The 25,293-nt window shown below is 41.7% G+C and overlaps 1 protein-coding gene across 1 annotated transcript; it reads right to left on the reverse strand.

Annotated features, from left to right (window-relative positions):
• Positions 1-13: 13 nt before the first annotated feature.
• Positions 14-21,366, reverse strand: LOC139458403 (protein CEPU-1-like). Its single transcript, XM_071239827.1, has 8 exons — positions 21,093-21,366; positions 11,955-12,248; positions 11,268-11,543; positions 9,385-9,666; positions 6,871-6,987; positions 4,765-4,842; positions 3,799-3,851; positions 14-3,238 (listed from the first exon to the last, which is right to left on the reverse strand). The coding sequence occupies exons 1-8, from the start codon at positions 21,154-21,156 to the stop codon at positions 3,074-3,076; spliced, it is 1,329 nt and encodes a 442-aa protein (XP_071095928.1). The 5' UTR covers positions 21,157-21,366; the 3' UTR covers positions 14-3,073.
• Between the last annotated feature and the right edge of the window lie 3,927 nt (positions 21,367-25,293).

A 25,293-nucleotide genomic window follows, 5' to 3' on the forward strand; every position in this document is an offset into this window, starting at 1 on the left:
ATAACAAATAGGGTAGTACCACTGCAATTTATTACATAAAAGACAAAGTTATTACCTGGCAAAATACTGCCATGACAAATGCAAGACATTCACAATGCATAAGCTATAAAATAGGCATGGTCATTTTATCATATACAGCCATGCATCTTTTCTGTCCTTTATTAAGAGAGGAATACAATATGCCCCATCAGACAAAAGACATTGCCATAAATGTGCCCCACATACGATGGTAGGTATTCGTGAAGCTGTGTCACTCGGCACATACGCCTGTAGGTAACTGCGCAGGTGTGTCACTCGGCACATACGCCAGTAGGTATTCGTGCCCGTGTGTCACTCGGCACACCTCGGGCGTCTCGCCCGACATGAGATGTCGATTTAATGTTTCTTCCATATGTTATGAAATCAGTAATTCAGATATTGATATCACAAATTCGACTTGGAAATAGCAACGTATTTTACTTTTTATATTAGTAATTCAACATAATGACATTTAAAAATCGAATTTGCTGTGCAAGAACACACACACACACACACACACACACACACACACACACACACACACACACACACACACACACACACACACACACACACACACACAAGAAGATATTCTTTGATACAAGTAAATAAGTAAAAAATATTGCTGTATGTCACGTCTTTCACACTTTCGACGTTATGGATATTTTTTAAATTGTTTTTTATGCGTTTTATTTTTGAATTATTGGTAATATCTTTCAAGACATATTGCCATTTAATGAACTAAACAAGACCTCAGATGGTACAAATTTCAAAATACAATAAAAAATGTATTTAAGTTATCCCAGGTTTATGAAAGATTTATATATCCTTATGTAGGTGGAAGATCTAGTCTTCAGCATAATGAAGAACCACGGCTACAGTTTAGGGTGGTTTCACCTGCTAGTGTGAGATGACGTCACCAAGACAGACAGGACGCCCCTGTGTGTCAACAGGAGCGTGTCATGCACGTCCACGTCAGTGGGTCCAAATATAAATGTACACCACGTGATCAGATGACTGTCTCTCATTGGACGAGATCTAGAGTGTTAGCTGTTAAAATCTTAATTCATATATCGGCGTAGTATGCCATCATCTCTACGATATGAAAGATTGTGGATGCCTGCAAAATGACGTGACTGGTTCATAAATATAAATCTTGAGCTAAGAGTATCCGTATCGTGAATATCACATATTATGAATGGAAATTATATCATGCTGGCCTTTGGCGACATGGAAACAGACGAGGGTAATATCAGCTTAATGATATAATGTCATTCTTACAATAATCGATGTTTAATTCGAAATTTCCCGCCATGATGTAACCTTAGGAACCGCGTATGAATACAATAGTTTAGTAAACAGTCCTGTTTATCATAAAGAGAGTGAGTGAGCATGGGCTACGCCGCTTTTAGCAATATTCCAGCAATATCACGGCGAGGGACACCAGAAATTGGCTTCACACATTGTACCCATGTCGGGAATCGAACCCGGGTCTTCGGCATGAAGAGCGAACGCTTTAACCACTAGGCTACCCGACCGCCCCGTTTATCATGTAGTGCCAAATGACTTACGACCATGTTTGTCTACATAATCGCCCACACTTACATAATAAATCCCTATCTGAACGTTTTGGGAAAAATAGCCAGTAGTGTATTGACAAACAGACATCGATGTATGGAGATTACAAGCAGTTATAGCTCGGCTACCTCTTTAAACATGTATTGGATCGTGATATTAATGTTATTGGATTGATTCATCACATCAGTTATACTATCCATCTTATGATAATACCACACGAGATATCACCGCAAGTTAAAAGTAGAAAAGGATAATTTTTGGCGGGTTTGAAATTTTATAGTTTTTGAAACTTTCAAAATATGATATGGTTTTGTGACTTCTAGTCCAGCTTCCTTCGTTCTCCTGCAGGTACTGGCACGACCCAAAATGAACACGCAAGTATAATACTGTCATACACACATTTGATAACACGGATAACCGTTTTTGTGGAGCAGCAGAGGTCTGGCCAAACTAGCATAAGCACATTATATAATGTATTCGTATCCACATACTATGTAACATTGCTAATTGTTTTTCCCAATCAAGAGGGGGCACACAAGAATATTTCCCTTGATCTTGGAAGAGCTATAAGCATTGTTGTATATCTCAAGATAATTGTGTAAAAGAAATTATGGAAATTTGCTTTTCTTTTTTGGAGACATTTTGTTTTGGAGACATGCGGGTGAGCTAATTCTTTTTGATGGGCAAACTGAATGTATCTAGATTGTATGGTGCAAATGAGTTTAGCCAAATTAGACATGTGTTCCTACGTTTTTCTTACTGTTCACCTTGTTTATTTATATCCAGCAGGTATCGCCTACATGGGATGTTAGCGAACCTTCTCACCACGTGTGAGTGTGGTCTTGTTTTTATTCTTTTTTTTCTTTTTGTTTAATGATATTCAATATTCCAGCTGTATGATGGCGGTCTGTAAATAATCAAATCTGGACGAGACAATCCAGTGATTGATGTCAAGAGCACCGATCAATGCTATTGGTATACGATGACATGCATCAACCAAGTCAGCGAACCTGACCACCCGATCCCGTTAGTCGCCTTTTACGGCAAGCATAGTGGCCTTTTACGGCAAGCATAGTCGCCTTTTACGACAAGCATGGGTTGCTGAATACCTATTCTATCCCGGATCTTCACGGTGTTTACAATGTTATAGCTGAAAAATGTTTGAAGGGGTAATGTACAACTGTACCATTGCAGCACTTCGATGTCTGTAGGACTAAACGCCGCTTTGAACAATATTTCAGTTATATCACGGCGTGTCAGTTTGATGTGAGAGGAAAGCCCGAGGGTGTTACACGTGTACCACGTCAAACCCACATGCATGGGTTTCGTGGTGACAAACCGAGGGTCATAATCGAAGTGTATTTGAGATTCGAGTTCATGTTCAGCTAATCCTGTCACGGATTAGGGAACGCCAAGCATAGAAAATTCGATGCGACCACTCATTGTTTCTATTCATCAGGGTTCCGTCCTGACGTCTCTAGTGTATGTCCTGGGCGTCAGGTTGGATGAAGGCAAGGTCGGCATACTGTGTAGGATCGTCGTCGCTTTTAGTCCTGTGTATGTCGACGGCGCTGTCAGGCGGGTCTTCAACATCCACACTGACGTAGAGCAGGCCATCTTCATCCACACCTGTCTTCCGACCCTTCAATAATGAGGAGACATGGCGCTCCAGTAATGTTTAATGTATGATTGTTTAAAGGACAGAATTTGTTTTTCATATATTAACATAAGTGAATACATTTATATTCAACCAATAATTAGTATATACATAGCATAATACAGCATGATAATGACATAAAAACTCTTTTATTCACTCATTCAATCTGATCATCCTCCGGGAAGATGGGGTTTGCCTGAGGGATGTTCTCGATAAAATAAACACACACACACGTTAAAACATTGACAAGGTATCTGAGTAGGCTTGCACCACAACTTCTGCATTAGTCCCAGTACTAGCAACCACACACACACACACACACACACACACACACACACACGCGCGCACGCGAATATTGCATGGTTGGTCCCAAGTGATTATATAATTACCTCGTCACGCATGGGACCAAAGATCGCTAACGGGTAAGTCTATGTTGTGTGTCCAACGCGTGAAATATAGATAAAAAAAGCGACGTCTCACTCAGTTTCACTCACTCACCCACCCAAACAGCCTTTCACTCACTCACTCAATTTACAATTACCTACTTGTTTGTAAGTCGAGTCTTCCTTCAGATTGGAATCTCCTCTACTTTCTTTACCTGTAAGAAAAATGTAAACGTATGTCAAAAGAACAACTAACAGACGCGGAAATAGCAAGGCATCACTCTGTGCATGGACCTAAGGACTAAACATTGAATAAGCATAGCTCCAAACACAGAACATCTTCAAAGTCATGATCATGACATTGTTATACAATGTGTAATAACTTCGTGGTTTGTTTACTTGGGCATACACATTTCCGTTTGTGTCTTCCCTGGCCGTGACAGACAAGAAGCTTGGTGACTTACTTACGTGGCTGAATTACTTTGGCAAACAAACAGATTTCCGTTTGTGTCGTTCTAGCTCGTGACAGAAAAGAAGCTTGGAAAATAACTTACGTGATTTGTGTACTTGGACATACAGATTTCCGTTCGTGTCTTCCTCGGCCGTGACAGACAAGAAGCTTGGTGTATTAATTACGTGGATTATTTACTTGAGCATACAGATTTCCGTTCGTGTCGTTCTAACCAGTGACAGACAAGAAGCTTGGTGAATTACTTACGGTGCTTAACTTCTTGGACATACAGATTTCCGTTCGTGTCGTTCTAGCCAGTTGTAGACAAGAAGCTTGGTGAATTACTTACGGTGCTTAATTACTTGGGGATACAGATTTCCGTTCGTGTCGTTCTAACCAGTGACAGACAAGAAGCTTGGTGAATTACTAAATTTGCTTAATTTCTTGGACATACAAATTTTCATTCGTGTCGTTCTAGCCAGTGACTGACAAGAAGCTTGGGGAATTACTTACGGTGCTTAATTTCTTGGACATACAGATTTCCGTTCGTGTCGTTCTAGCCAGTGACAGACAAGAAGCTTGGTGAATTACTTACGGTGCATAATTTCTTGGACATACAGATTTCCGTTTGTGTCGTTCTAGCCAGTGACAGACAAGACGCTTGGTGATTAACTTACGTGGCTTATTTACTTGGGCATACATATTTCCGTTCGTGTCATCTTCGGCAGTGCTGTTCATAATATCCATGTCTAAATCTAAAAAGACAAGAGTGTGTGAATAGATAAGTTTAACACCGATTAGAATAGTATTCCAGTAGTCTCATAGCGCTCATGTGTCGGTCGAGAAGAGAGCAAAGCGGCGCAAATAACGAAAGTTTACTACTTTCGTGAACCCGCGAGCTTTGTTATACTGCTGGCTTACTAGGGTGGGATCTGAAATTTCCTTGAAATGAAATTACACTCATGTGTGAGAGAAGGTCTGTGAGAGGTTTTTGAGGAGAGGACCGTATTCGTGGCGTAGTGGATAAAGTGTCTGTCTGGAGAGCGGAAGGTCGATGGTTCGATACCCTGGTCGCGTCATACCAAAGGACTTTTTAAAGATGGTACTAATAATTTCCCTGCTTGAAGCTCAGCATTATCAAAGCATGGACTCGAGTCAGTCAGTATACTATGTCTGAGTGGGGTATTCATGTTAAAATGCGGCATGGTAACCCAGTGGGCTAGGACTACAACACCGTCATTAATCTGGACTAGTACAAGCAGACGCACGCACGCACGCACGCACGCACGCACGCACGCACGCACGCACGCACACACACGTTGTCATATAAATGCAATAATTTTGGGAGCGACTTTAAACCCCATTTCACCCGACCTCACCTTCTGAACCCCTTTGGTGCAGTACTGTGATTTGAAGCTCCATTTGACGTCATGAATAAATATATTTTGTTGAATATACCCTGCCGGGCTAACGAAAGTATATATATACACTTGAAATAGGACCAAAAAATAACAAACGTTATGAAAACGTTACAAGGATGAAAACATTTGACGAAACACTTTAAACTGGAAGTCAAACACAACTGGATACCCTTATCAAAAGCATCACCATCGAATAACCATTTCGTGTTTGTTTCATTTCAGCCACGATCAATATGGAAGTCCGATTCGGCGACATAGTTTAAATTTGATTTGTTTAGACATTTTATTTTTTCTTCCTTGGTATATTTCCATGAAACCAGCATGCTGAATTTTGTAAATACCTTTGACCGAGACTGGTAGGGAGCTCCAGAATTTCTGGACAAGTGGGTTTCCAGAATTAAAATGGGACGTGTTCTTGTCGTCTAATAAATAGAAACTGAACAATGGCAAATTTGTCAAGCAGTAAAAGACGTGTTACCCTCTCATACTTGAGTGCTATAGCAAAACAGGTGGCGGTTGTGTCTCCCGTTCTGTCAGCCATTTTGTATGATGTCTAAGGATGCATTTTATGCGTTATATTTCGGGTACGGCCCTAGGTTATCCTTGAATATGCGATATATAAACGATAAAAATGAAAAACGAAATTGTTCTTCTATGACGTTATCTTTTGAGATTCCAACACACGCTCGCAACTTGATAACGTAGATTGGACGATGCTATTTATGAGAGGACAGTGGGTTGTTCCCCACAAATGTATTTGGGTAAACAGAAGAATGCAAAGCCCGTATGCTTGCGTCTAAAAGTGTGTGAGATATTTCAATCGGTTTGGGGTTAAAAGGAACAGTCAAAGGACTCATAAAACCCAATGAGTGATCCTGCTACAACGAATGTATCTTACCGAAATATTTTAATATGGCATTTTTAAAGAATTAAAACGATTCAAATTTGATAGAAAACAGCTGTTCGATTGAGCTGAGGTTAGCTTGTGCTATATTACATGATTATCATTAACTCGGAAAAAGCGTGGGGTCTTTTGCTTGAAAGCGGGGTGTAAGGGATTCAGCTCTCGCTGAGAAATCCACGTGCAGCCTGTTTTCTTCGTGGTGGGGTATAAGGCATTCATTCTCCAGCTGCAAATGTATTTCCCTCCAAGGCGAGATACATCGTATTTTATAAAGATCACGTGAACCAATCAGATCTCGTCATTCTGACATGGAGGTATGATACTAAGTGTTGTTGTCTGTCATATCACTGTTGATAGCAAAGAAGGGAAATAATTGTGGTCTGAAGTGAGTTATACAGGTCAAGGGTAATTATCATAACAGCATGAACACTTTATAGTTTGGATGCACGAGTACTCACCATTGTCGTCTTCCTTCCTCATCTTTCGGTTAATCATGACGACGGAAACAGCAACAATCACCAGAAATGCAATCCCGCCGATAACAAGCCCGGTCACCAAACCCCCACTTACGGGATCTGCAACAGACACCAACAGATCGTTTAATCGTTTCTCATTTATTGAATAATTATGATTTTACTCCGACTCTAACAATATTCCAGCGTTGCCATGGCGGGGCACTTTAGAAATGAGTTTCACCCTTTGTGCACATGTTGGGAATCGAACCCAGGTCTTTGGCGTAACGAGCGAACACTGTAAACCACCAGGAGTCGAACCATGACTAGTAGATTCTGGCAGCTGATGGAAAACATCATATATGCGCATGTATTCACCATATACTCAATTGACATAGAAACGCAATATTATCAAATCGATAACACTTACTCTTAAACATATCAGGAGGGTTTCATTGTCAAACAGTTAAAAGTTTTAAAATGACGTTGACGCTAAACGCTATATATATATATATATATATATCAACGGGAAATGACACTGACGCTGAACGCTATATACTAGTTTATATTAATGGAAAATGACGTTGATGCTCTACGAAGGTTCATACTCCAATGAACTCACACAAAGTGAAAGTCAATTCTTATAATTTTTTATCACAATTTCTTACCTCAAAGGATGTAGGCCAAGATCTAAACACAATTATATTTGGTACGTGTGACTTCATGTTTACACTGACAGCCATACAACAACCAGCTATATCGCGGAATAAAATAGTTCCTCAGAAAGAGAGGTGACATGAGAGTATGGATGCATAACTTGCTCTTCAGACACATCTTACACAACACATGTTTTCAAGTAATATTACGTACCATTGGATGAGAAAGGTCTGTCAAGAACTACTTCAGTAAGTCAGTCACAATGACAACGCGTCGTAATACAGTACAAGACGTCAAAATGGCCGACACGATAAACGTGACGGGAGAGATTTCCGAAGTTGTTAATGAACCTGTGGCGGTTACATGTGTTAGTCATCATTGATCAACTGGCCGATCATTGAAAGGTGATTAAAGATGCGTCAAACAGACACTCAGGTAAATTCGTAGATTGCTGGAGACGTTCACTGTCAGCATAGACACGGATCGAGTCAGTACTACGATATTTTGGATGTGCATTTCTTCGTTTGCTCATTAGGATAGGCCGTAGCGAAGATATTCGTAAACAATCATGCAGTCAAGCTCTCTTACTTTCCTCAATACATACTGAAACGCTGAGACCAAGATTAAAGGTTGTAAAAGAACGCTTATGCATGTTTTCAGGAATTTGGAAGTAGTCCGTCAGTGTTTACATCATTTCAAGAACACAGTCTCGTGAAAAACGTATGAACGTTAAATTGCGTCGTTCATACACTTATGAACGTCAATTTCGCGGTCATGTGACCGACCTCTCGTCAAATGGAAAAGCCTTATATCGTGTAAACCTCATATTAAATATATATATATATATATATATATATATATATATATATATATATATATATATATATATATATATATATATATATATGAACGCTATATATATATATATATATATATATACTAACGGGAAATGAGGTTGACGCTGAACGCTATATATAAACTAACGGGAAATGACGTTGACGCTGAACAATATATATATATATATATACTAACGTTGAATGACGTTAATGCTGAATACTATATATATATACTAACGTGAAATGACGTTGACGCTGAACACTATATATGTATATATACTAACGGGAAATGCCGTTGACGAAGAACACTATGTACATACTAACGCGAAATGACGTTGATTCTGAACGCCATATATATATACTAACGGGAAATGACGTTGACGCTGAACGCTATATATATATATATACACTAACGGGAAATGACGTTGACGCTGAACATTATATATATATATATACACTAACGGGAAATGACGTTGACGCTGAACGCTATATATATACTAACGGGTAATGACGTTGATTCTGAATGCTATATATATATATACTAACGGGTAATGACGTTGACGCTGAACGCTATATATATACTAACGGGAAATGACGTTGATTCTGAATGCTATATATATATATATACTAACGGGTAATGACGTTGACGCTGAACGCTATAAATGAATATATACTAACGGGAAATGACGTTGACGCTGAACAATATATATATACTAACGGGAAATGACGTTGACGCTGAACACTATATACATGTTAATGGGAAATGACGTTGATTCTGAATGCTATATATATATATACTAACGGGTAATGACGTTGACGCTGAACGCTATAAATGAATATATACTAACGGAAAATGACGTTGACGCTGAACAATATATATATACTAACGGGAAATGACGTTGACGCTGAACACTATATACATGTTAATGGGAAATGACGTTGACGTTGAACATTATGTATACATGTATACCAACGGGAAATGATAGTTATTGAGCTAAAGAACGTGAAGGTCAAAACATGTACAAACCTTCTCTGGCTAGTGCGATGGTAAAGTTTCGTGATCCAAGATTGTTTCTGACAATAACTGTGTATACTCCAAGGTCATCCTCAGTGACACCTTTAATAGTAATCCTGCTGATGACGTTTAGATTAGCGTCGAGAGAACCATTGTTTGCGTCTAACATGTTCCCAAGCGGGCCAAACCATGTGAAGGTAGGCAGAGGGTATGCCATTACTGACAGGGTCAGAGTTACGTCCCCTTCAAGGGAGGTTGTGGTTGTACCTTGGGTTGCACCTTGTGTTGGGGGACCTGTGGAGTGAGTGAGTGAGATTAGTTTAACGCAGCTTTAAACAGAGTGTATATCACCTAGTGCAGCTGAAGTAGAGCCCGAAAGTGCAGGTCTTAGACTTTTATTTCGGGGGTGAAAATAACGAGCACGGGAACCAATATGAAAACGGGGATGCGAACCCTCCATCATCCTGGCACCGTTAAGGCACGCAACTCTGCACACCGAATTACGACCTTAGACGACTGGGCCACCCATGACCCCAACCTGTGAACGATAGGTAGTGAGTGCTGTGAGAATATAGTGATAGTGTGGGGGTGCACCCCGCTGTGAGAAGGTGATGGCTTCGGGCCCTTGTAGTTAGCTTTGTTGTGGTTCGTTGCTCATAATATCAACCACTGGTTTACTAATCCTAGATTTCATGACTCAGTCGCAATGAAAGGTGTGGCATGAATGCATTAGAAAAGCGAAGAGAAATTTGAATAAGGAATCCACGTCGAAAATTAATTTTACATTCGTAATTTGATTTATACGGTGAATATTGGTCAATATTTTCATTCTGGTGTATGTTCTGTCTAATGGACAAACTACCAGAAACATGATATACATTTTATATACAAGTTATGGATCTGTACATTTATTTAAGAGCTACGAAGCTTATTTCCAAAATGTCGTGCGAAGATCTCTTTGACATAGAATAGACAGGTATTTCTCTGATACAAGTAGCGATTTATAAGAGAAATATACTTGTAAGAACTACAATGTGTTATATTACAGTGCAAGTTTTGAAGTTCAAATAGAGAGAAAAAAATCACCTTATGACATATACAACATCAGTGTTATTCATATATTATAATAAAATAAAAGTATTAAATTATTTTTGTTTTCTTATGTAAATAAACAGTTGCGTTCATACATAAGGCTAAATTCTGACAACATTTAAAACGTTCATGTATGTAAAATATTGCACGTTTTCCAGAACACGTTTCTTTTCCAGTTGTGTCAGCTGCAAGGTCATTCCGGGAAAATCTGCTCTATGTTTTAAGGCGTGTAACAAGTGGGACTTTAACGCACATCCGCCTCGTCTCCGTCTGATACGCAATGTGTGAAGCCAATTTCTGGTGTCCCCCGCCGTGATATTGCTGGAATATTGCTAAAAGCGGCGTAAAACCAAACTCACTCACTCACTCACTCCGTCTGATACGACCACCGCCAAAATTAGCAGGAATCCATAGTGTACACAGTTTTGTGCACTTGACGGTCCCATGACACCAACATCCTATCGTCACTGGTGAGCCTTACATAACTGTTCAACTTGTGCTATTTTGCCTTCAAATAGAAGTGTAAAACTAGGTTCTGTTTGTATGTTTGTTGTTTGAAGGCAGCACTCGGCAATATCCCAGCTATATAACGATGGTCTGTAATAATCGAGTCTGGATCTAACAATCAAGTGATTGATATCGTGAGAATCGATCTACGCAATTTGGATACGATGATATGATGCTTCAACCAAGTCAGCGAGCCTGACCACCCGATCCCGTTAACGGCAAGCATGGGTTGCTGAAGACCTATTATAGTAGGTATCCGGCACTGGCTGATTACGTCAGGATAACATTGTACTTACATCTGACTATTAGTTGAATATCTGATGAGACAGAGCCAAACTTATTCGAGGCCTGGCATACATAGGTCGCCATATCTAGACAACTCACTGTTGTCAGAGTGGAGCTCACAGCGACATCGTCGACTACAGTCTGCAGACTCCGACCTTGCTTTCTGATGATGACGTCGGCGGGTGGGTTACCTTCGTATTTACAAACCAGGGTGACAGTGTCGTTTATGTTGACCGCGATTCTGTTGGATTCATCGCTGGTCGTAAAACTTTTTATCGCCGGCGGGTCTGGAAACAGTACGGATGGTACGATATGTTTCATACAGCTGTGAAAATCAGTGCAGCTGAATATATTATTAGTCATAATTTAAGCATTATCTCATAGCTATAAAATCGACTTTGAAGCTGTTTAATACGATTTTAATGTTGCAACAGTCATAATTTTAAAATAAAAACATTTAAATTTAATAAAGTAAAAAAGATAAATAATCGTGTTCGAGAGAGATATATATCAAGAGAGAGATAAATATATATATCGAGAGAGAGAGATGTAGAGGGAGATATATATAGAGAGATATATAGAGAGATACAGAGAGAGAGAGAGAGAGAGAGAGAGAGAGAGAGAGAGAGAGAGAGAGAGAGAGAGAGAGAGAGAGAGAGAGTAGAATGTTGGGGTGGGGGGAGGAGGACCTTACTCACACCAGACATCTAGTTTTGCCATGTTGCTCTTGTTTAGACCAGCCTGACATGACCAGTCTGTACTTGAGTGGTTCCGATACGTGTGGGGTATTGTGAAATAAAACTTGGAGGACTCCCCTTCCACAACCCCACACTTCCGCTCCTCATTCGTTGCCATGCTACCCAACTGGCAATAGGTGGCAGTGCCCTCTTTAAAATAGACCAAATACTGTCCCTGCTGCGTGGTACTGCAAGTGAACGTGTAGCTATTCCCTTCCATCACTGAGCCGGTGGCAGGCCCCATTGTGGGTGTACCTTAAACAGAAGTGTCAATCTGTCTGTAGAGATGTAATATGTGAGAGGACATTAGGAGAGAGAGAGAGAGAGAGAGAGAGAGAGAGAGAGAGAGAGAGAGAGAGAGAGAAGAGAGAGAGAGAGGTAGAACAGGTAGAATGTGCAGGAGTGAGAATGTGTAGGGGAGAGAGAAAAGCAAGATAGAATGTAGAGAAGAGAAAATGTGCAGGAGAGAGAATGTGTAGGGGAGAGAATGTGCAGAGGAGAGAATGTGCAGGAGAGGGAATGTGCAGGAGAGAGAATGTGCAGGAGAGGGAATGTGTAGGGGGGGAAATGTGCGTGAGAAATAATATGCAGGAGAAATAATATGCAAGAGAGAAAATGTATAGGGAAGAGAATGCGCAGGAAAGAATGTGTAGGGGAGAGAATGTATAGGTGAGAGAATGTGCAAGAGAAATAATGTGCAGGAGAGAGAATGTGCAGGGAAAATAATATGCAGGAGAGAGAATGTGTAGGGGAGAGAATGTTCAAGGGAGAGAATGCGTAGGAGAGAGAATGTGTAGGGGAGAATGTGCAGGGGAGAAAATGTGTAGGGGAGAGAATGTGCAGGAGAGAGAATGTGCAGGAGAAATAATGTGCAGGAGAGAGAATGTGTAGGGGAGAGAATGTGTAGGGGAGAGAATGTTCAGGGGAGAGAATGAGCAGGAGAGAGAATGTTCAGGGGAGAAAATGTTCAAGGGAGAGAATGTGCAGGAAAAATAATGTGCAGGGGAGAGAATGTATAGGGGAGAGAATGTGTAGGGGAGAGAATGTGCAGGGGAGAGAATGTGCAGTAGAAAAAATGTGCAAGAGAAATAATGTGCAGGAGAGAGAATGTGTAGGGGAGAGAATGTGCAGGAGAGAGAATGTGCAGGAGATATAATGTTCAGAAGAGAGAATGTGCGGAAGAGAGAATGTGTAGGGGAGAGAATGTGTAGGAGAGAAAATGTATAGGGGAGAGGATGTGCAGGAGAAATAATGTGTAGGGGAGAGAAAGTTCAGGGGAGATAATGTGCAGGAGAGAGAATGTGTAGGGGAGAGAATGTTCAGGGGAGAGAATGTGCAAGGGAGAGAATGTGTAGGGGTGAGAATGTGTCGGGGAGAGAATGTGTAGGGGAGAGAATGTGCAGGAGATATAATGTTCAGGAGAGAGAATGTGTAGGGGAGAGAATGTGTAGGGGAGAGAATGTGCAGGAGAGAGAATGTGCAGGAGATATAATGTTCAGAAGAGAGAATGTGCGGAAGAGAGAATGTGTATGGGAGAGAATGTGTAGGAGAGAAAATGTATAGGGGAGAGGATGTGCAGGAGAAATAATGTTCAGGAGAGAGAATGTGTAGGGGAGAGAAAGTTCAGGGGAGATAATGTGCAGGAGAGAGAATGTGTAGGGGAGAGAATGTTCAGGAGAGAGAATGTGCAGGGGAGAGAATGTTGAGGGGAAAGAATGTGTAGGGGAGAGAATGTGTAGGGGTGAGAATGTGTAGGGGAGAGAATGTGTAGGGGAGAGAATGTGCAGGAGATATAATGTTCAGGAGAGAGAATGTGTAGGGGAGAGAATGTGTAGGGGAGAGAATGTGCAGGAGAGAGAATGTGCAGGAGATATAATGTTCAGAAGAGAGAATGTGCGGAAGAGAGAATGTGTATGGGAGAGAATGTTTAGGAGAGAAAATGTATAGGGGAGAGGATGTGCAGGAGAAATAATGTTCAGGAGAGAGAATGTGTAGGGGAGAGAAAGTTCAGGGGAGATAATGTGCAGGTGAGAGAATGTGTAGGGGAGAGAATATTCAGGGGAGAGAATGTGCAGGGGAGAGAATCTGTAGGGGAGAGAATGCGCAGGAGAAAGAATGTGTAGGGAAAGGAAATGTGCAGGAGAAATAATGTTCAGGAGAGAGAATGTGCAGGTGAGAGAATGTGTAGGAGAAATAATGTTCAGAAGAGAGAATGTGCAGAAGAGTGAATGTGTAGGAGAGAGAATGTGTAGGGGAGAGAATGTTCAAGGGAGAGAATGTGTAGGAGAGAGAATGTGTAGGAGAGAGAATGTGCAGGAGAAATAATGTTCACGAGAGAGAATGTGCAGGAGTGAGAATGTGTAGGAGTGAGAATGTGTAGGGGAGAGAATGTGTAGGGGAGAGAATGTGTAGGGGAGAGAATGTTCAGGGAGAGAATGTGTAGGAGAGAGAATGTGTAGGGGAGAGAATGTGCAGGAGAAATAATGTTCACGAGAGAGAATATGCAAGAGTGAGAATGTGTAGGGGAGAGAATGTGTAGGGGAGAGAATGTGTAGGGGAGAGAATGTTAAGGGGAGAGAATGCGCAGGAGAGAAATGTGTAGGAGAGAGAATGTGTAGGGGAGAGAATGTTCAAGGGAGAGAATGTGTAGGAGAGAGAATGTGTAGGGGAGAGAATGTGCAGGAGAAATAATGTGCACGAGAGAGAATGTGCAGGAGTGAGAATGTGTAGGAGAGAGAATGTGTAGGGGAGAGAATGTGTAGGGGAGAGAATGTTCAGGGGAGAGAATGCGCAGGAGAGAGAATGTGTAGGAGAGAGAATGTGCAGGAGAAATAATGTTCACGAGAGAGAATGTGCAGGAGTGAGAATGTGTAGGAGAGAGAATGTGCAGGAGAAATAATGCGCAGGAGAGATAATGTGTAGGGGAGAGAATGTGTAAGAGAAAGAATGTGTAGGGGAGAGAATGTGGAGGAAAGATAGGATGTGGAGTGAATGTGGAGGAGTCATATAATATTAGGAGAAAGGTAATGTGAAGGGGAGAGAGAATGTGTAAGGGAAAGAGACATTTGGTAATAGATAGAGCTTTTATAGGATAGAATGTGTGTGAGAGAGAGAATGTGTTGCAGATATAGAATGTGTACTAGAGAGATAAGATGTAGAGAGATGGTGTAGGGGAGGGAATGTGCAGGAGAGAATGTGCAGTAGAGAAAATGTGTAGGGGAAAGAATGTGTAGGGGAAAGAATGTGTAGGGGAGAGAATGTGTAGGGGAGAGAATGTTGAGGGGAGAGAATGTGTAGGGGAGAGAATGTGCAGGAGAGAGAATGTGCAGGAGAGAGAATGTGTAGGGGAGAGAATGTGTAGGGGAGAGAATGTGCAGGAGAGAGAATGTGCAGGAGAGAGAATGTGTAGGGGAGAGAATGTGTAGGGGAGAGAATGTGTAGGGGAGAGAATGTGCAGGAGAGAGAATGTGCAGGAGAGAGAATGTGTAGGGGAGAGAATGTGTATTGGAGAGAATGTGCAGGAGAGAGAATGTGTAGGGGAGAGAATGTGTAGGGGAGAGAATGTGCAGGAGAGAGAATGTGCAGGAGAGAGAATGTGTAGGGGAGAGAATGTGTAGGGGAGAGAATGTGCAGGAGAGAGAATGTGCAGGAGAGAGAATGTGTAGGGGAGAGAATGTGTAGGGGAGAGAATGTGTAGGGGAGAGAATGTGTAGGAGAGAGAATGTGCAGGAGAGAGAATGTGTAGGGGAGAGAATGTGTATTGGAGAGAATGTGCAGGAGAGAGAATGTGTAGGGGAGAGAATGTGTAGGGGAGAGAATGTGCAGGAGAGAGAATGTGCAGGAGAGAGAATGTGCAAGAGAGAGAATGTGTAGGGGAGAGAATGTGTATTGGAGAGAATGTGCAGGAGAGAGAATGTGCAGGAGAGAGAATGTGTAAGGGAGAGAATGTGCAGGAGAGAATGTGCGAGAGATAGAATGTGCCGGAGAGAGAATATGCAGGAGAGAGAATGTGCAGGAGAGAGAATGTGTAGGGGAGAGAATGTGTATTGGAGAGAATGTGCATGAGAGAGAATGTGTAGGGGAGAGAATGTGTAGGGGAGAGAATGTGCAGGAGAGAGAATGTGCAGGAGAGAGAATGTGCAGGAGAGAGAATGTGTAGGGGAAAGAATGTGTAGGGGAGAGAATGTGTAGGGGAGAGAATGTGCAAGAGAGAGAATGTGCAGGAGAGAGAATGTGTAGGGGAGAGAATGTGTAGGGGAGAGAATGTTCAGGGGAGAGAATGTGCAGGAGAGAGAATGTGTAGGAGAGAGAATGTGCAGGAGAAATAATGTTCACGAGAGAGAATGTGCAGGAGTGAGAATGTGTAGGGTAGAGAATGTGCAGGAGAAATAATGTGCAGGAAAGAGAATGTGTAGGGGAGAGAATGTGTAAGAGAAAGAATGTGTAGGGGAGAGAATGTGGAGGAAAGATAGGATGTGGAGTGAATGTGGAGGAGTCATATAATATTATGAGAAAGGTAATGTGAAGGGGAGAGAGAATGTGTAAGGGAAAGAGACATTTGGGAATAGATAGAGCTTTTATAGGATAGAATGTGTGTGAGAGAGAGAATGTGTTGCAGATATAGAATGTGTACTAGAGAGATAAGATGTAGAGAGATGGTGTAGGGGAGGGAATGTGCAGGAGAGAATGTGCAGGAGAGAAAATGTGTAGGGGAAAGAATGTGTAGGAGAGAGAATGTGTAGGGGAGAGAATGTTGAGGGGAAAGAATGTGTAGGGGAGAGAATGTGCAGGAGAGAGAATGTGCAGGAGAAAGAATGTGTAGGAGAGAGAATGTGTAGGGGAGAGAATGTGCAGGAGAGAGAATGTGCAGGAGAGAGAATGTGTAGGAGAGAGAATGTGTAGGGGAGAGAATGTGTAGGGGAGAGAATGTGCAGGAGAGAGAATGTGCAGGAGAGAGAATGTGTAGGGGAGAGAATGTGTAGGGGAGAGAATGTGTAGGGGAGAGAATGTGCAGGAGAGAGAATGTGCAGGAGAGAGAATGTGTAGGGGAGAGAATGTGTATTGGAGAGAATGTGCAGGAGAGAGAATGTGTAGGGGAGAGAATGTGTAGGGGAGAGAATGTGCAGGAGAGAAAATGTGCAGGAGAGAGAATGTGCAAGAGAGAGAATGTGTAGGGGAGAGAATGTGTATTGGAGAGAATGTGCAGGAGAGAGAATGTGCAGGAGAGAGAATGTGTAGGGGAGAGAATGTGTATTGGAGAGAATGTGCAGGAGAGAGAATGTGTAGGGGAGAGAATGTGTAGGGGAGAGAATGTGCAGGAGAGAGAATGTGCAGGAGAGAGAATGTGTAGGGGAGAATGTGTATTGGAGAGAATGTTCAGGAGAGAGAATGTGCAGGAGAGAATGTGTAGGGGAGAGAATGTGTAGGGGAGAGAATGTGCAGGAGAGAGAATATGCAGGAGAGAGAATGTGCAGGAGAGAGAATGTGTAGGGGAGAGAATGTGTATTGGAGAGAATGTGCAGGAGAGAGAATGTGTAGGGGAGAAAATGTGTAGGGGAGAGAATGTGCAGGAGAGAGAATGTGCAGGAGAGAGAATGTGCAGGAGAGAGAATGTGTAGGGGAGAGAATGTGTAGGGGAGAGAATGTGTAGGGGAGAGAATGTGCAGGAGAGAGAATGTGCAGGAGAGAGAATGTGTAGGGGAGAGAATGTGTATTGGAGAGAATGTGCAGGAGAGAGAATGTGTAGGGGAGAGAATGTGTAGGGGAGCGAATGTGCAGGAGAGAGAATGTGCAGGAGAGAGAATGTGCAGGAGAGAGAATGTGTAGGGGAGAGAATGTGTATTGGAGAGAATGTGCAGGAGAGAGAATGTGCAGGAGAGAGAATGTGTAGGGGAGAGAATGTGTAGGGGAGAGAATGTGTAGGGGAGAGAATGTGTAGGGGAGAGGATGTGCAGGAGAGAATGTGCAGGAGAGAATGTGCAGGAGAGAGAATGTGTAGGGGAGAGAATGTGCAGGAGAGAGAATGTGCAGGGGAGAGAATGTGTAGGGGAGAGAATGTGTAGGAGAAATAATGTGCAGGAGAGAGAATGTGTAGGGGAGAGAATGTGTAGGGGAGAAAGAATGCGTAGGAGAGAGAATGTGTAGGGGAGAAAATGTGTAGAGGAGAAAGAATGTGTAGGGGAGAGAATGTGTAGGGGACAGAATGTGTAGGGGAGAGAATGTGTAGGGGAGAGAATGTGCAGGAGAGAATGTGTAGGGGAGAGAATGTGTAGGGGAGAGAATGTGTAGGAGAAAGAATGTGTAGAGGAGAAAGAATGTGTAGGGGAGAGAATGTGTAGGGGACAGAATGTGTAGGGGAGAGAATGTGTAGGGGAGAGAATGTGTAGGGGAGAGAATGTGTAGGGGAGAGAATGTGTAGGAGAAAGAATGTGTAGGGGAGATGGAATGTGGAGGAAAGATAGGATGTGGAGTGAATGTGGAGGAGTCATTTAATATTAGGAGAAAGGTAATGGGAAGGGGAGAGAGAATGTGTAAGGGAAAGAGACATTTGGTAAAAGATAGAGCTTCTATAGGATAGAATGTGTGTGAGAGAGAGAATGTGTTGCAGATATAGAATGTGTACTAGAGAGATAAGGTGTAGAGAGATGGTGTAGGGGAGAGAGAGGTTGTAGGGGTGAACATTGAAGAGAGAGAGTGTGTGTAGGAGAGAGAGAGTGTAGAAGGGAGAGCAACAAAGGAGTTTAACTACTCTTCATGCCATTCATGTTATTTACCCGAACACGGTGTGCAAGGAGAGACCGCATTATATCAGCATGCGCTTCCGTCACGTGCACGTCTCTGACTCACAATTACTGTTATCGCTGACACGGATAGAATGACTATATTTTACGGTTTGTACATACAAGCCGGACATACTGTATATTGTACTGGGACTGTCCGCATCCTGTTGTGTGACAAGATAGATACTCAGCTAAATGACATGTGAAAATTTATATTCGCTTGGAACAACACCATAAGACATAGCCCTACATCTGAAGACATGCATTTACCTCGTAGAAAATGATATAGTACTACATAGTACTACATGAATATACTTACACTCACATAGTACTATATGATAATACTTACACTCACATAGTACTACATGAATATACATTCACTCACGTAGTACTACATGATAATACTTACACTCCCGTAGTACTAGATGATAATACTTACACTCACGTAGTACTACATGATAATACTTACACTCACGGAGGCGTAGTACTACATGATAATACTTACGCTCACGTAGTACTACATGAAAATACTTACACTCACGTAGTACTACATGATAATACTTACACTCACGTAGTACTACATGATAATACTTACACTCACATAGTACTACATGGAAATACTTACTCACATAGTACTACATGATAATACTTACACTCACGTAGTATTACATGATACTACTTACACTCACATAGTACTACATGAAAATACTTTCACTCACATAGTACTACATGATAATACTTACACTCACGTAGTACTACATGATAATACTTACACTCACGTAGTACTACATGATAATACTTTCACTCACGTAGTATTTCATGATAGTACTTACACTCACGTAGTACTACATGATAATACTTACACTCACGTAGTACTACATGATAATACTTACACTCACATAGTACTACATGAAAATACTTACACTCACGTAGTACTACATGAAAATACTTTCACTCACGTAGTACTACATGATAATACTTACACTCACGTAGTACTACATGATAATACTTACACTCACATAGTACTACATGATAATACTTGACTGTGTTGATTTTTCCATCACAAGGGACAATTATTTCAAGGTTTCATCTATGAAGGATCTTTTTAAGGTAAGTTCTCATTTAATTATTGCTTTTTTAAAAGAAATAGAATTGATTGATAAATTTTGATATGTATTGTATAAAGTATGTGCTTTTAATTTGGTAAAATGATTATATAACTGTGATTGTTAGTGGCTGTACCTTCAAAGGGGGTTGAAGTAGCGTAAAATAATTGTCCCCCTGAGAGGGTACATAAGTCCTATTTCATTCAAAGTATTTTTCATTTTCCATGTTTTTAATCGTATAATTCTTGTTGTTTTTAACTGATTTGGCTTAAACTTGCTGACAATCACCAGTAGCCAGAGCGATGGTGTAAATCCTGCTGGGTTACCATGTAGGTAGCAGAAGTATCGTAAGTCCCCATGGTACCTAGTATGGTGACCTACCTTTGGCTATTGGTGATCTATAGCCCATTTTTATTGTGTATTGTTATGAATTGTTACAAATTTTATTCTGTTATGCTAGTTTTACAATCTACATCTGTGATAATCTAGTGTTTTTACTGTCCTTTGTCAACAGATTTTAATGTCTATATTTATGTATTATTACTGTCCAACTTATTTTAGTCACGATATGGCTGAAATATTGCCGATGTGACTATAAATCTTAACTCACTCACTCACTCACATGATAATACTTACACTCATATAGTACTACATGATAATACTTACACTCAGGTAGTATTACATGATAATACTTACACTCACATAGTACTACATGATAATACTTACACTCACATAGTATTACATGATAATACTTACACTCACATAGTACTACATGAAAATACTTACACTCACGTAGTACTACATGCTAATACTTACACTCACATAGTATTACATGATAATACTTACACTCACATAGTACTACATGATAATACTTACACTCACGTAGTACTACATGATAATATTTTCATTCACGTAGTACTACATGATAATACTTACACTCACATAGTACTAAATGAGAAGACATATACTCACCTAGTATACTTGAGAATATATATTATACTTACCTAGTAATACATGAGAAGACCTATACTCACCTAGTACTGCATAAGGCATATACTCACCTGATATACACGAGAAGACATATACCCACCTAGTATTTCACGAGAAGACATATACTTACCTAGTATTTCACGAGAAGACATATACTCACCTAGTACTACATGAGAAGACAAATACTCACCTCCTACTTCATGAGAAGACATATACTCACTCACCTAGTACTACATGAGAAGACATATGTAGCATGACGCCGAACACCATCCACACAACTTTCTTCATGATATAATTCACAAATTAAGTCGGCTAAGTCCAAGCAACCACATGCGTTTCTCACGAACAGTTTAACTTCCGCGTTGTGGCGCTATGTATGTTATATGCATTCAGAGGATCTCGGAGAATTATTTTCAATGCCCGCTGCACACGTTCCGATTGTTTGGTGACCCAGGATGGAGCTTGTGAGTGATATACGAAACCCGGACCACAGGTTATGTTACCCTAAGCAGTGTCGACTATCAAATATGCGTATCTCTCTTGTTGTCATTGATAAAGAGAGGCTCGCGACAGAGGGACCCCTTTCCCAAAGCACTCGACTATAACACGTTGTGTTGAGTAGTAATCGAAACTCCTTGTATGTGTGTGTCATATTTCCTGTTTCCGTTTGACTACGTTGCGCACGAGCACACGAACTAGTATATACATACCATCAGGGGGACAGACGTATCCGCAGTTGTTTTAGTATTGACTTATGTGCAGTATTAATTCACAGGTGGTACTGTACTGCAAATCGATCGCGATACAATACACTTATGTGATGTCGATATTGCGGGTGAGACGTTGTTGTCTCGCGTGACTTGAATAACGTGCGAACTGCACTAGGGCATTGGAAGATGTTGTGTTATAAGTGTCAAACATTACAATTGAAAAAAAGATGGGAGTAGGGGTTAAGAGACCGACCGTTTGGTATTCGGGGGAGGGGAGTGGGCGTGCGAGCGGGGCTGGGATGATTTGGGGGGTACTGGGATTTTGTATGGAGATAACGTATTTTTGAGCTACAGCTGCAAAACCAGTTTTGTTTTTAATCATAACCATGGGCCTGACATGTTATAAAAAACAACACTTTGTAACAATGTATTTTTTGTGGTTGACAATTACATTTTTCGTTGAAACAGTCTGAAGCATAATCATTTCAAGAATTTTCTGGGAAAATTTGTTTTGTCCCTAAAGCCTCTTGTCAAACATCTTGGCCCTTTTTCAAAGTCAATGTAATAATCGTTACCCGGTATTAGAAGACCGACGGAATGAAGAAGATAGAGGGATTTGTCTAGCCCCGTTGTTAAAGCTGTATTCCCGGGTTCGACCCCCGCATGGATACAACGTGTGAATCTCAAATTTGTTGCTGGCTGTGATATTGCAGGAATAGCCAAGAGAGCGGCGTAAAACCTTACTCACTCACTGATACAATCCTGGTGCAAAAGCGCGCGTACAGCTCGCTATCTGCTGTTCTATATGAGGGGGTCACAGGGCCACCCCCTGACCAGGTTACACAGGAATAATTAGATCACATAATATTTATTTATTCGACTCTCACAACAAGCAATGGACTATTTTGAATGCTGTTATACGATAAAGCTACACGGAAAATTGCTCGATTTAAAGTTATCTAAGGTAGTAATAGTTCACAGATAGGGGTGGCCCAGTCGTCTAAGGCGCCGCGATTCGCTGCGCAGAGTTGCGTCCCTTGGGCACGCCAGAAACCTATGATTGTGGGTTCGAATCCCGGTTCGCCACGATTATGTTTCTAGGTTTGTCAGCACCGTACCCGTGCTCGTGGGTTTCACCGAAGTGGTAAACGTCTGAGACCTGCATCACTTCGGGCTTTCCTCCCACATTAAGCTGACACGCCGCGATATAACTGGAATACTGTTAAAAGCGGCGTTAAACCTTACTCACTCACTCACTCACTCACAGATAGACCCACTGTGTAGTCACATGAGATTTTATTTGATCTGATATATTCAGTGAATGTCAATGCGATTTTTTTAAGCAGACATGGGCAAGTCCAATGCCTTTTGGATAAGTTACCTCGGAGGTTTCACCGTCTCATACCTCGGTGAAATCAATGTCTCATGTTTGCATCTCGAAAGGTGTATTTTGTCACAATGTTAGTAATTGTTTCCACAACTGTGCGTCAAAATATTTTCCTCTATGTACGCTACAATTGTGCAATCTATTATTGACATTGTGAAAATACATTTCCCATGTGAAGAGCCCCTTGACATTGAACGACACAAGCTAGTGAAACCACACTTATATTGAAACGCCTTACATTAAGAAACTGTCATCATGTCATCTAAATATAGGGGCAGTCGGGTAGCCTAGTGGTTAAAGCGTTCGCTCGTCACGCCGAAGACCCGGGTTCGATTCCCGACATGGGTACAATGTGTGAAGCCCATTTCTGGTGTCCCCCGCCGTGATATTGCTGGAATATTGCTAAAAGCGGCGTAAAACCATACTCACTCACTCACTCATCTAAATATACTGCGGGGCAAAATACAGGATACATCCACGGTTTACTGTTAGAATTGTTTGTTTGTTTGTCGTAAGAGGCGACTAACGGGATCTTGTGGTCAGACTCGTTGAAGGCTGATGCATGTCATTGCATCCCAGTGCGTGGATCGATCTAATGGCGTCTATCACTGGATTGTCTGGTCCAGACTAGATTATTTACAGGCCGCCGTCATATAGCAGGAATATGTCCGAGTGCGGCGTTAAACAACAAATAAACAAACAACATGAGGAAATGATAAAGAGCCAGCAAGGACCTCAAGCTTGTTAGCACCTGTGTGTCGTGATAATGGCTATAAAGTTGCGTGATAGTAACTATAAAGTGGTGCGATAGTGGCTATAAAGTTGCCTGATAGTGATTATGAAGTGACGTGATAGTGGCTGTAAAGTGGCGTGATAGTGGCTATAAAGTGATTGTGGCTATAAAATGACGTGATAGCGGCTATAAAGGGGAGTGAAAGTGATTCTAAAGTAGAGTAAATAGTGGCTATAAAGTAGCGTGCTTGTGGCTATAAAGTGACATGATAGTGGCTATAAAGGGGCATGATAGTGGGTATAAAGTGGTGTGACTGTGGCTATAAAGTAGAGTAAATAGTGGCTATAAAAGGGCGAGCTTGTGGCTATAAAGGGGCATGATAGTGGCCCTAAAGTGGCGTGCTTGAGGCTATAAAGTGACGTGATAGTAGCTATAAAGGGGTGTGATAGTGGCTATAAAAAGGCGTGCTTGTGGTTATTAAGTGGTGTGACTGTGGCTTTAAAGGGGCGTGGTAGCGACAATAAAGTGACGTGATAGTGGCTATAAAGTGACGTGATAGTGGCTATAAAGGGGCGTGATAGTGACTATAAAGTGGCATGATAGTGGCTATAAAATGATGTAATAGTGGCTATAAAGGGGCATGATAGTGGCGATAAAGGGGAATGATAGTGGCCATAAAGTGGCGTGCTTGTGGCTAAAAAGAGTTGTGACTGTGGCTATAAAGGGGCGTGATAGTGGCCATAAAGTGGCGTGATAGTGGCTATAAAGGTGCGTGATAGTGGCGATAAAGGGGCGTGATAGTGGCCATAAAGTGGCGTGATAGTGGCCATAAAGTGGCGTGCTTGTGGCTATAAAGGGGCGTGATAGTGGCCATAAAGGGGCGTGATAGTGGCCTTAAAGGGGCGTGATAGTGGCCATAAAGGGGCGTGATAGTTGCCATAAAGTGGCTCTCCTGTGGCTATAAAGGGGCGTGAAAGTGGCGATAAAGGGGCGTGATAGTGGCTATAAAGGGACGTGATAGTGGCTATAAAGTGGCGTGTTTGTGGCTGTAAAGGGGCGTGATAGTGGCCATAAAGTGGCGTGATAGTGGCTATATAGGTGCGTGATAGTGGCCATAAAGTGGCGTGATAGTGGCTATAATGTTGCGTTATAGTGGCTATAAAGGGACGTGATAGTGGCTCTAAAGTGACGTGATAGTGGCTATAAAGTGGCGTGATAGTGGCCAAAGAGTGCAGTGATAGCGGCTATAATTTTGTGTGGTAGTGGCTATAAAGTGGCGCGATAGTCTCTATAAAGTGGCGTGATAGTGCCTCGAGGGTGGCGCGATAGTGGTTATACAGTGACGTGATAGTATCGTGAAAATGGAGCAATTATTTCGCGATAAAGACTCAAAAGTGGCGAGATAATGAATCGAAGTGTACAATCTGTATAGGCTGACTGATTCACGTCCGCCTTCTCCGGGACACGGCTCACTGATGTTGGGACTACTCAGTCAGTGCCCATATCTGGAATAGAGACCTGGTTGTCGATCATCCCAAGTTGCGGCGATGACAAACACAAAACAAATTGGGTTAAAATAGCAAGTGTGCAACGAT

This window comes from Haliotis cracherodii, unplaced genomic scaffold (genome assembly GCF_022045235.1).
Source record: "Haliotis cracherodii isolate W230 unplaced genomic scaffold, xgHalCrac1.p SCAF_12, whole genome shotgun sequence".
In the NCBI taxonomy this organism is placed as follows: Eukaryota; Metazoa; Mollusca; class Gastropoda; order Lepetellida; family Haliotidae; genus Haliotis; species Haliotis cracherodii.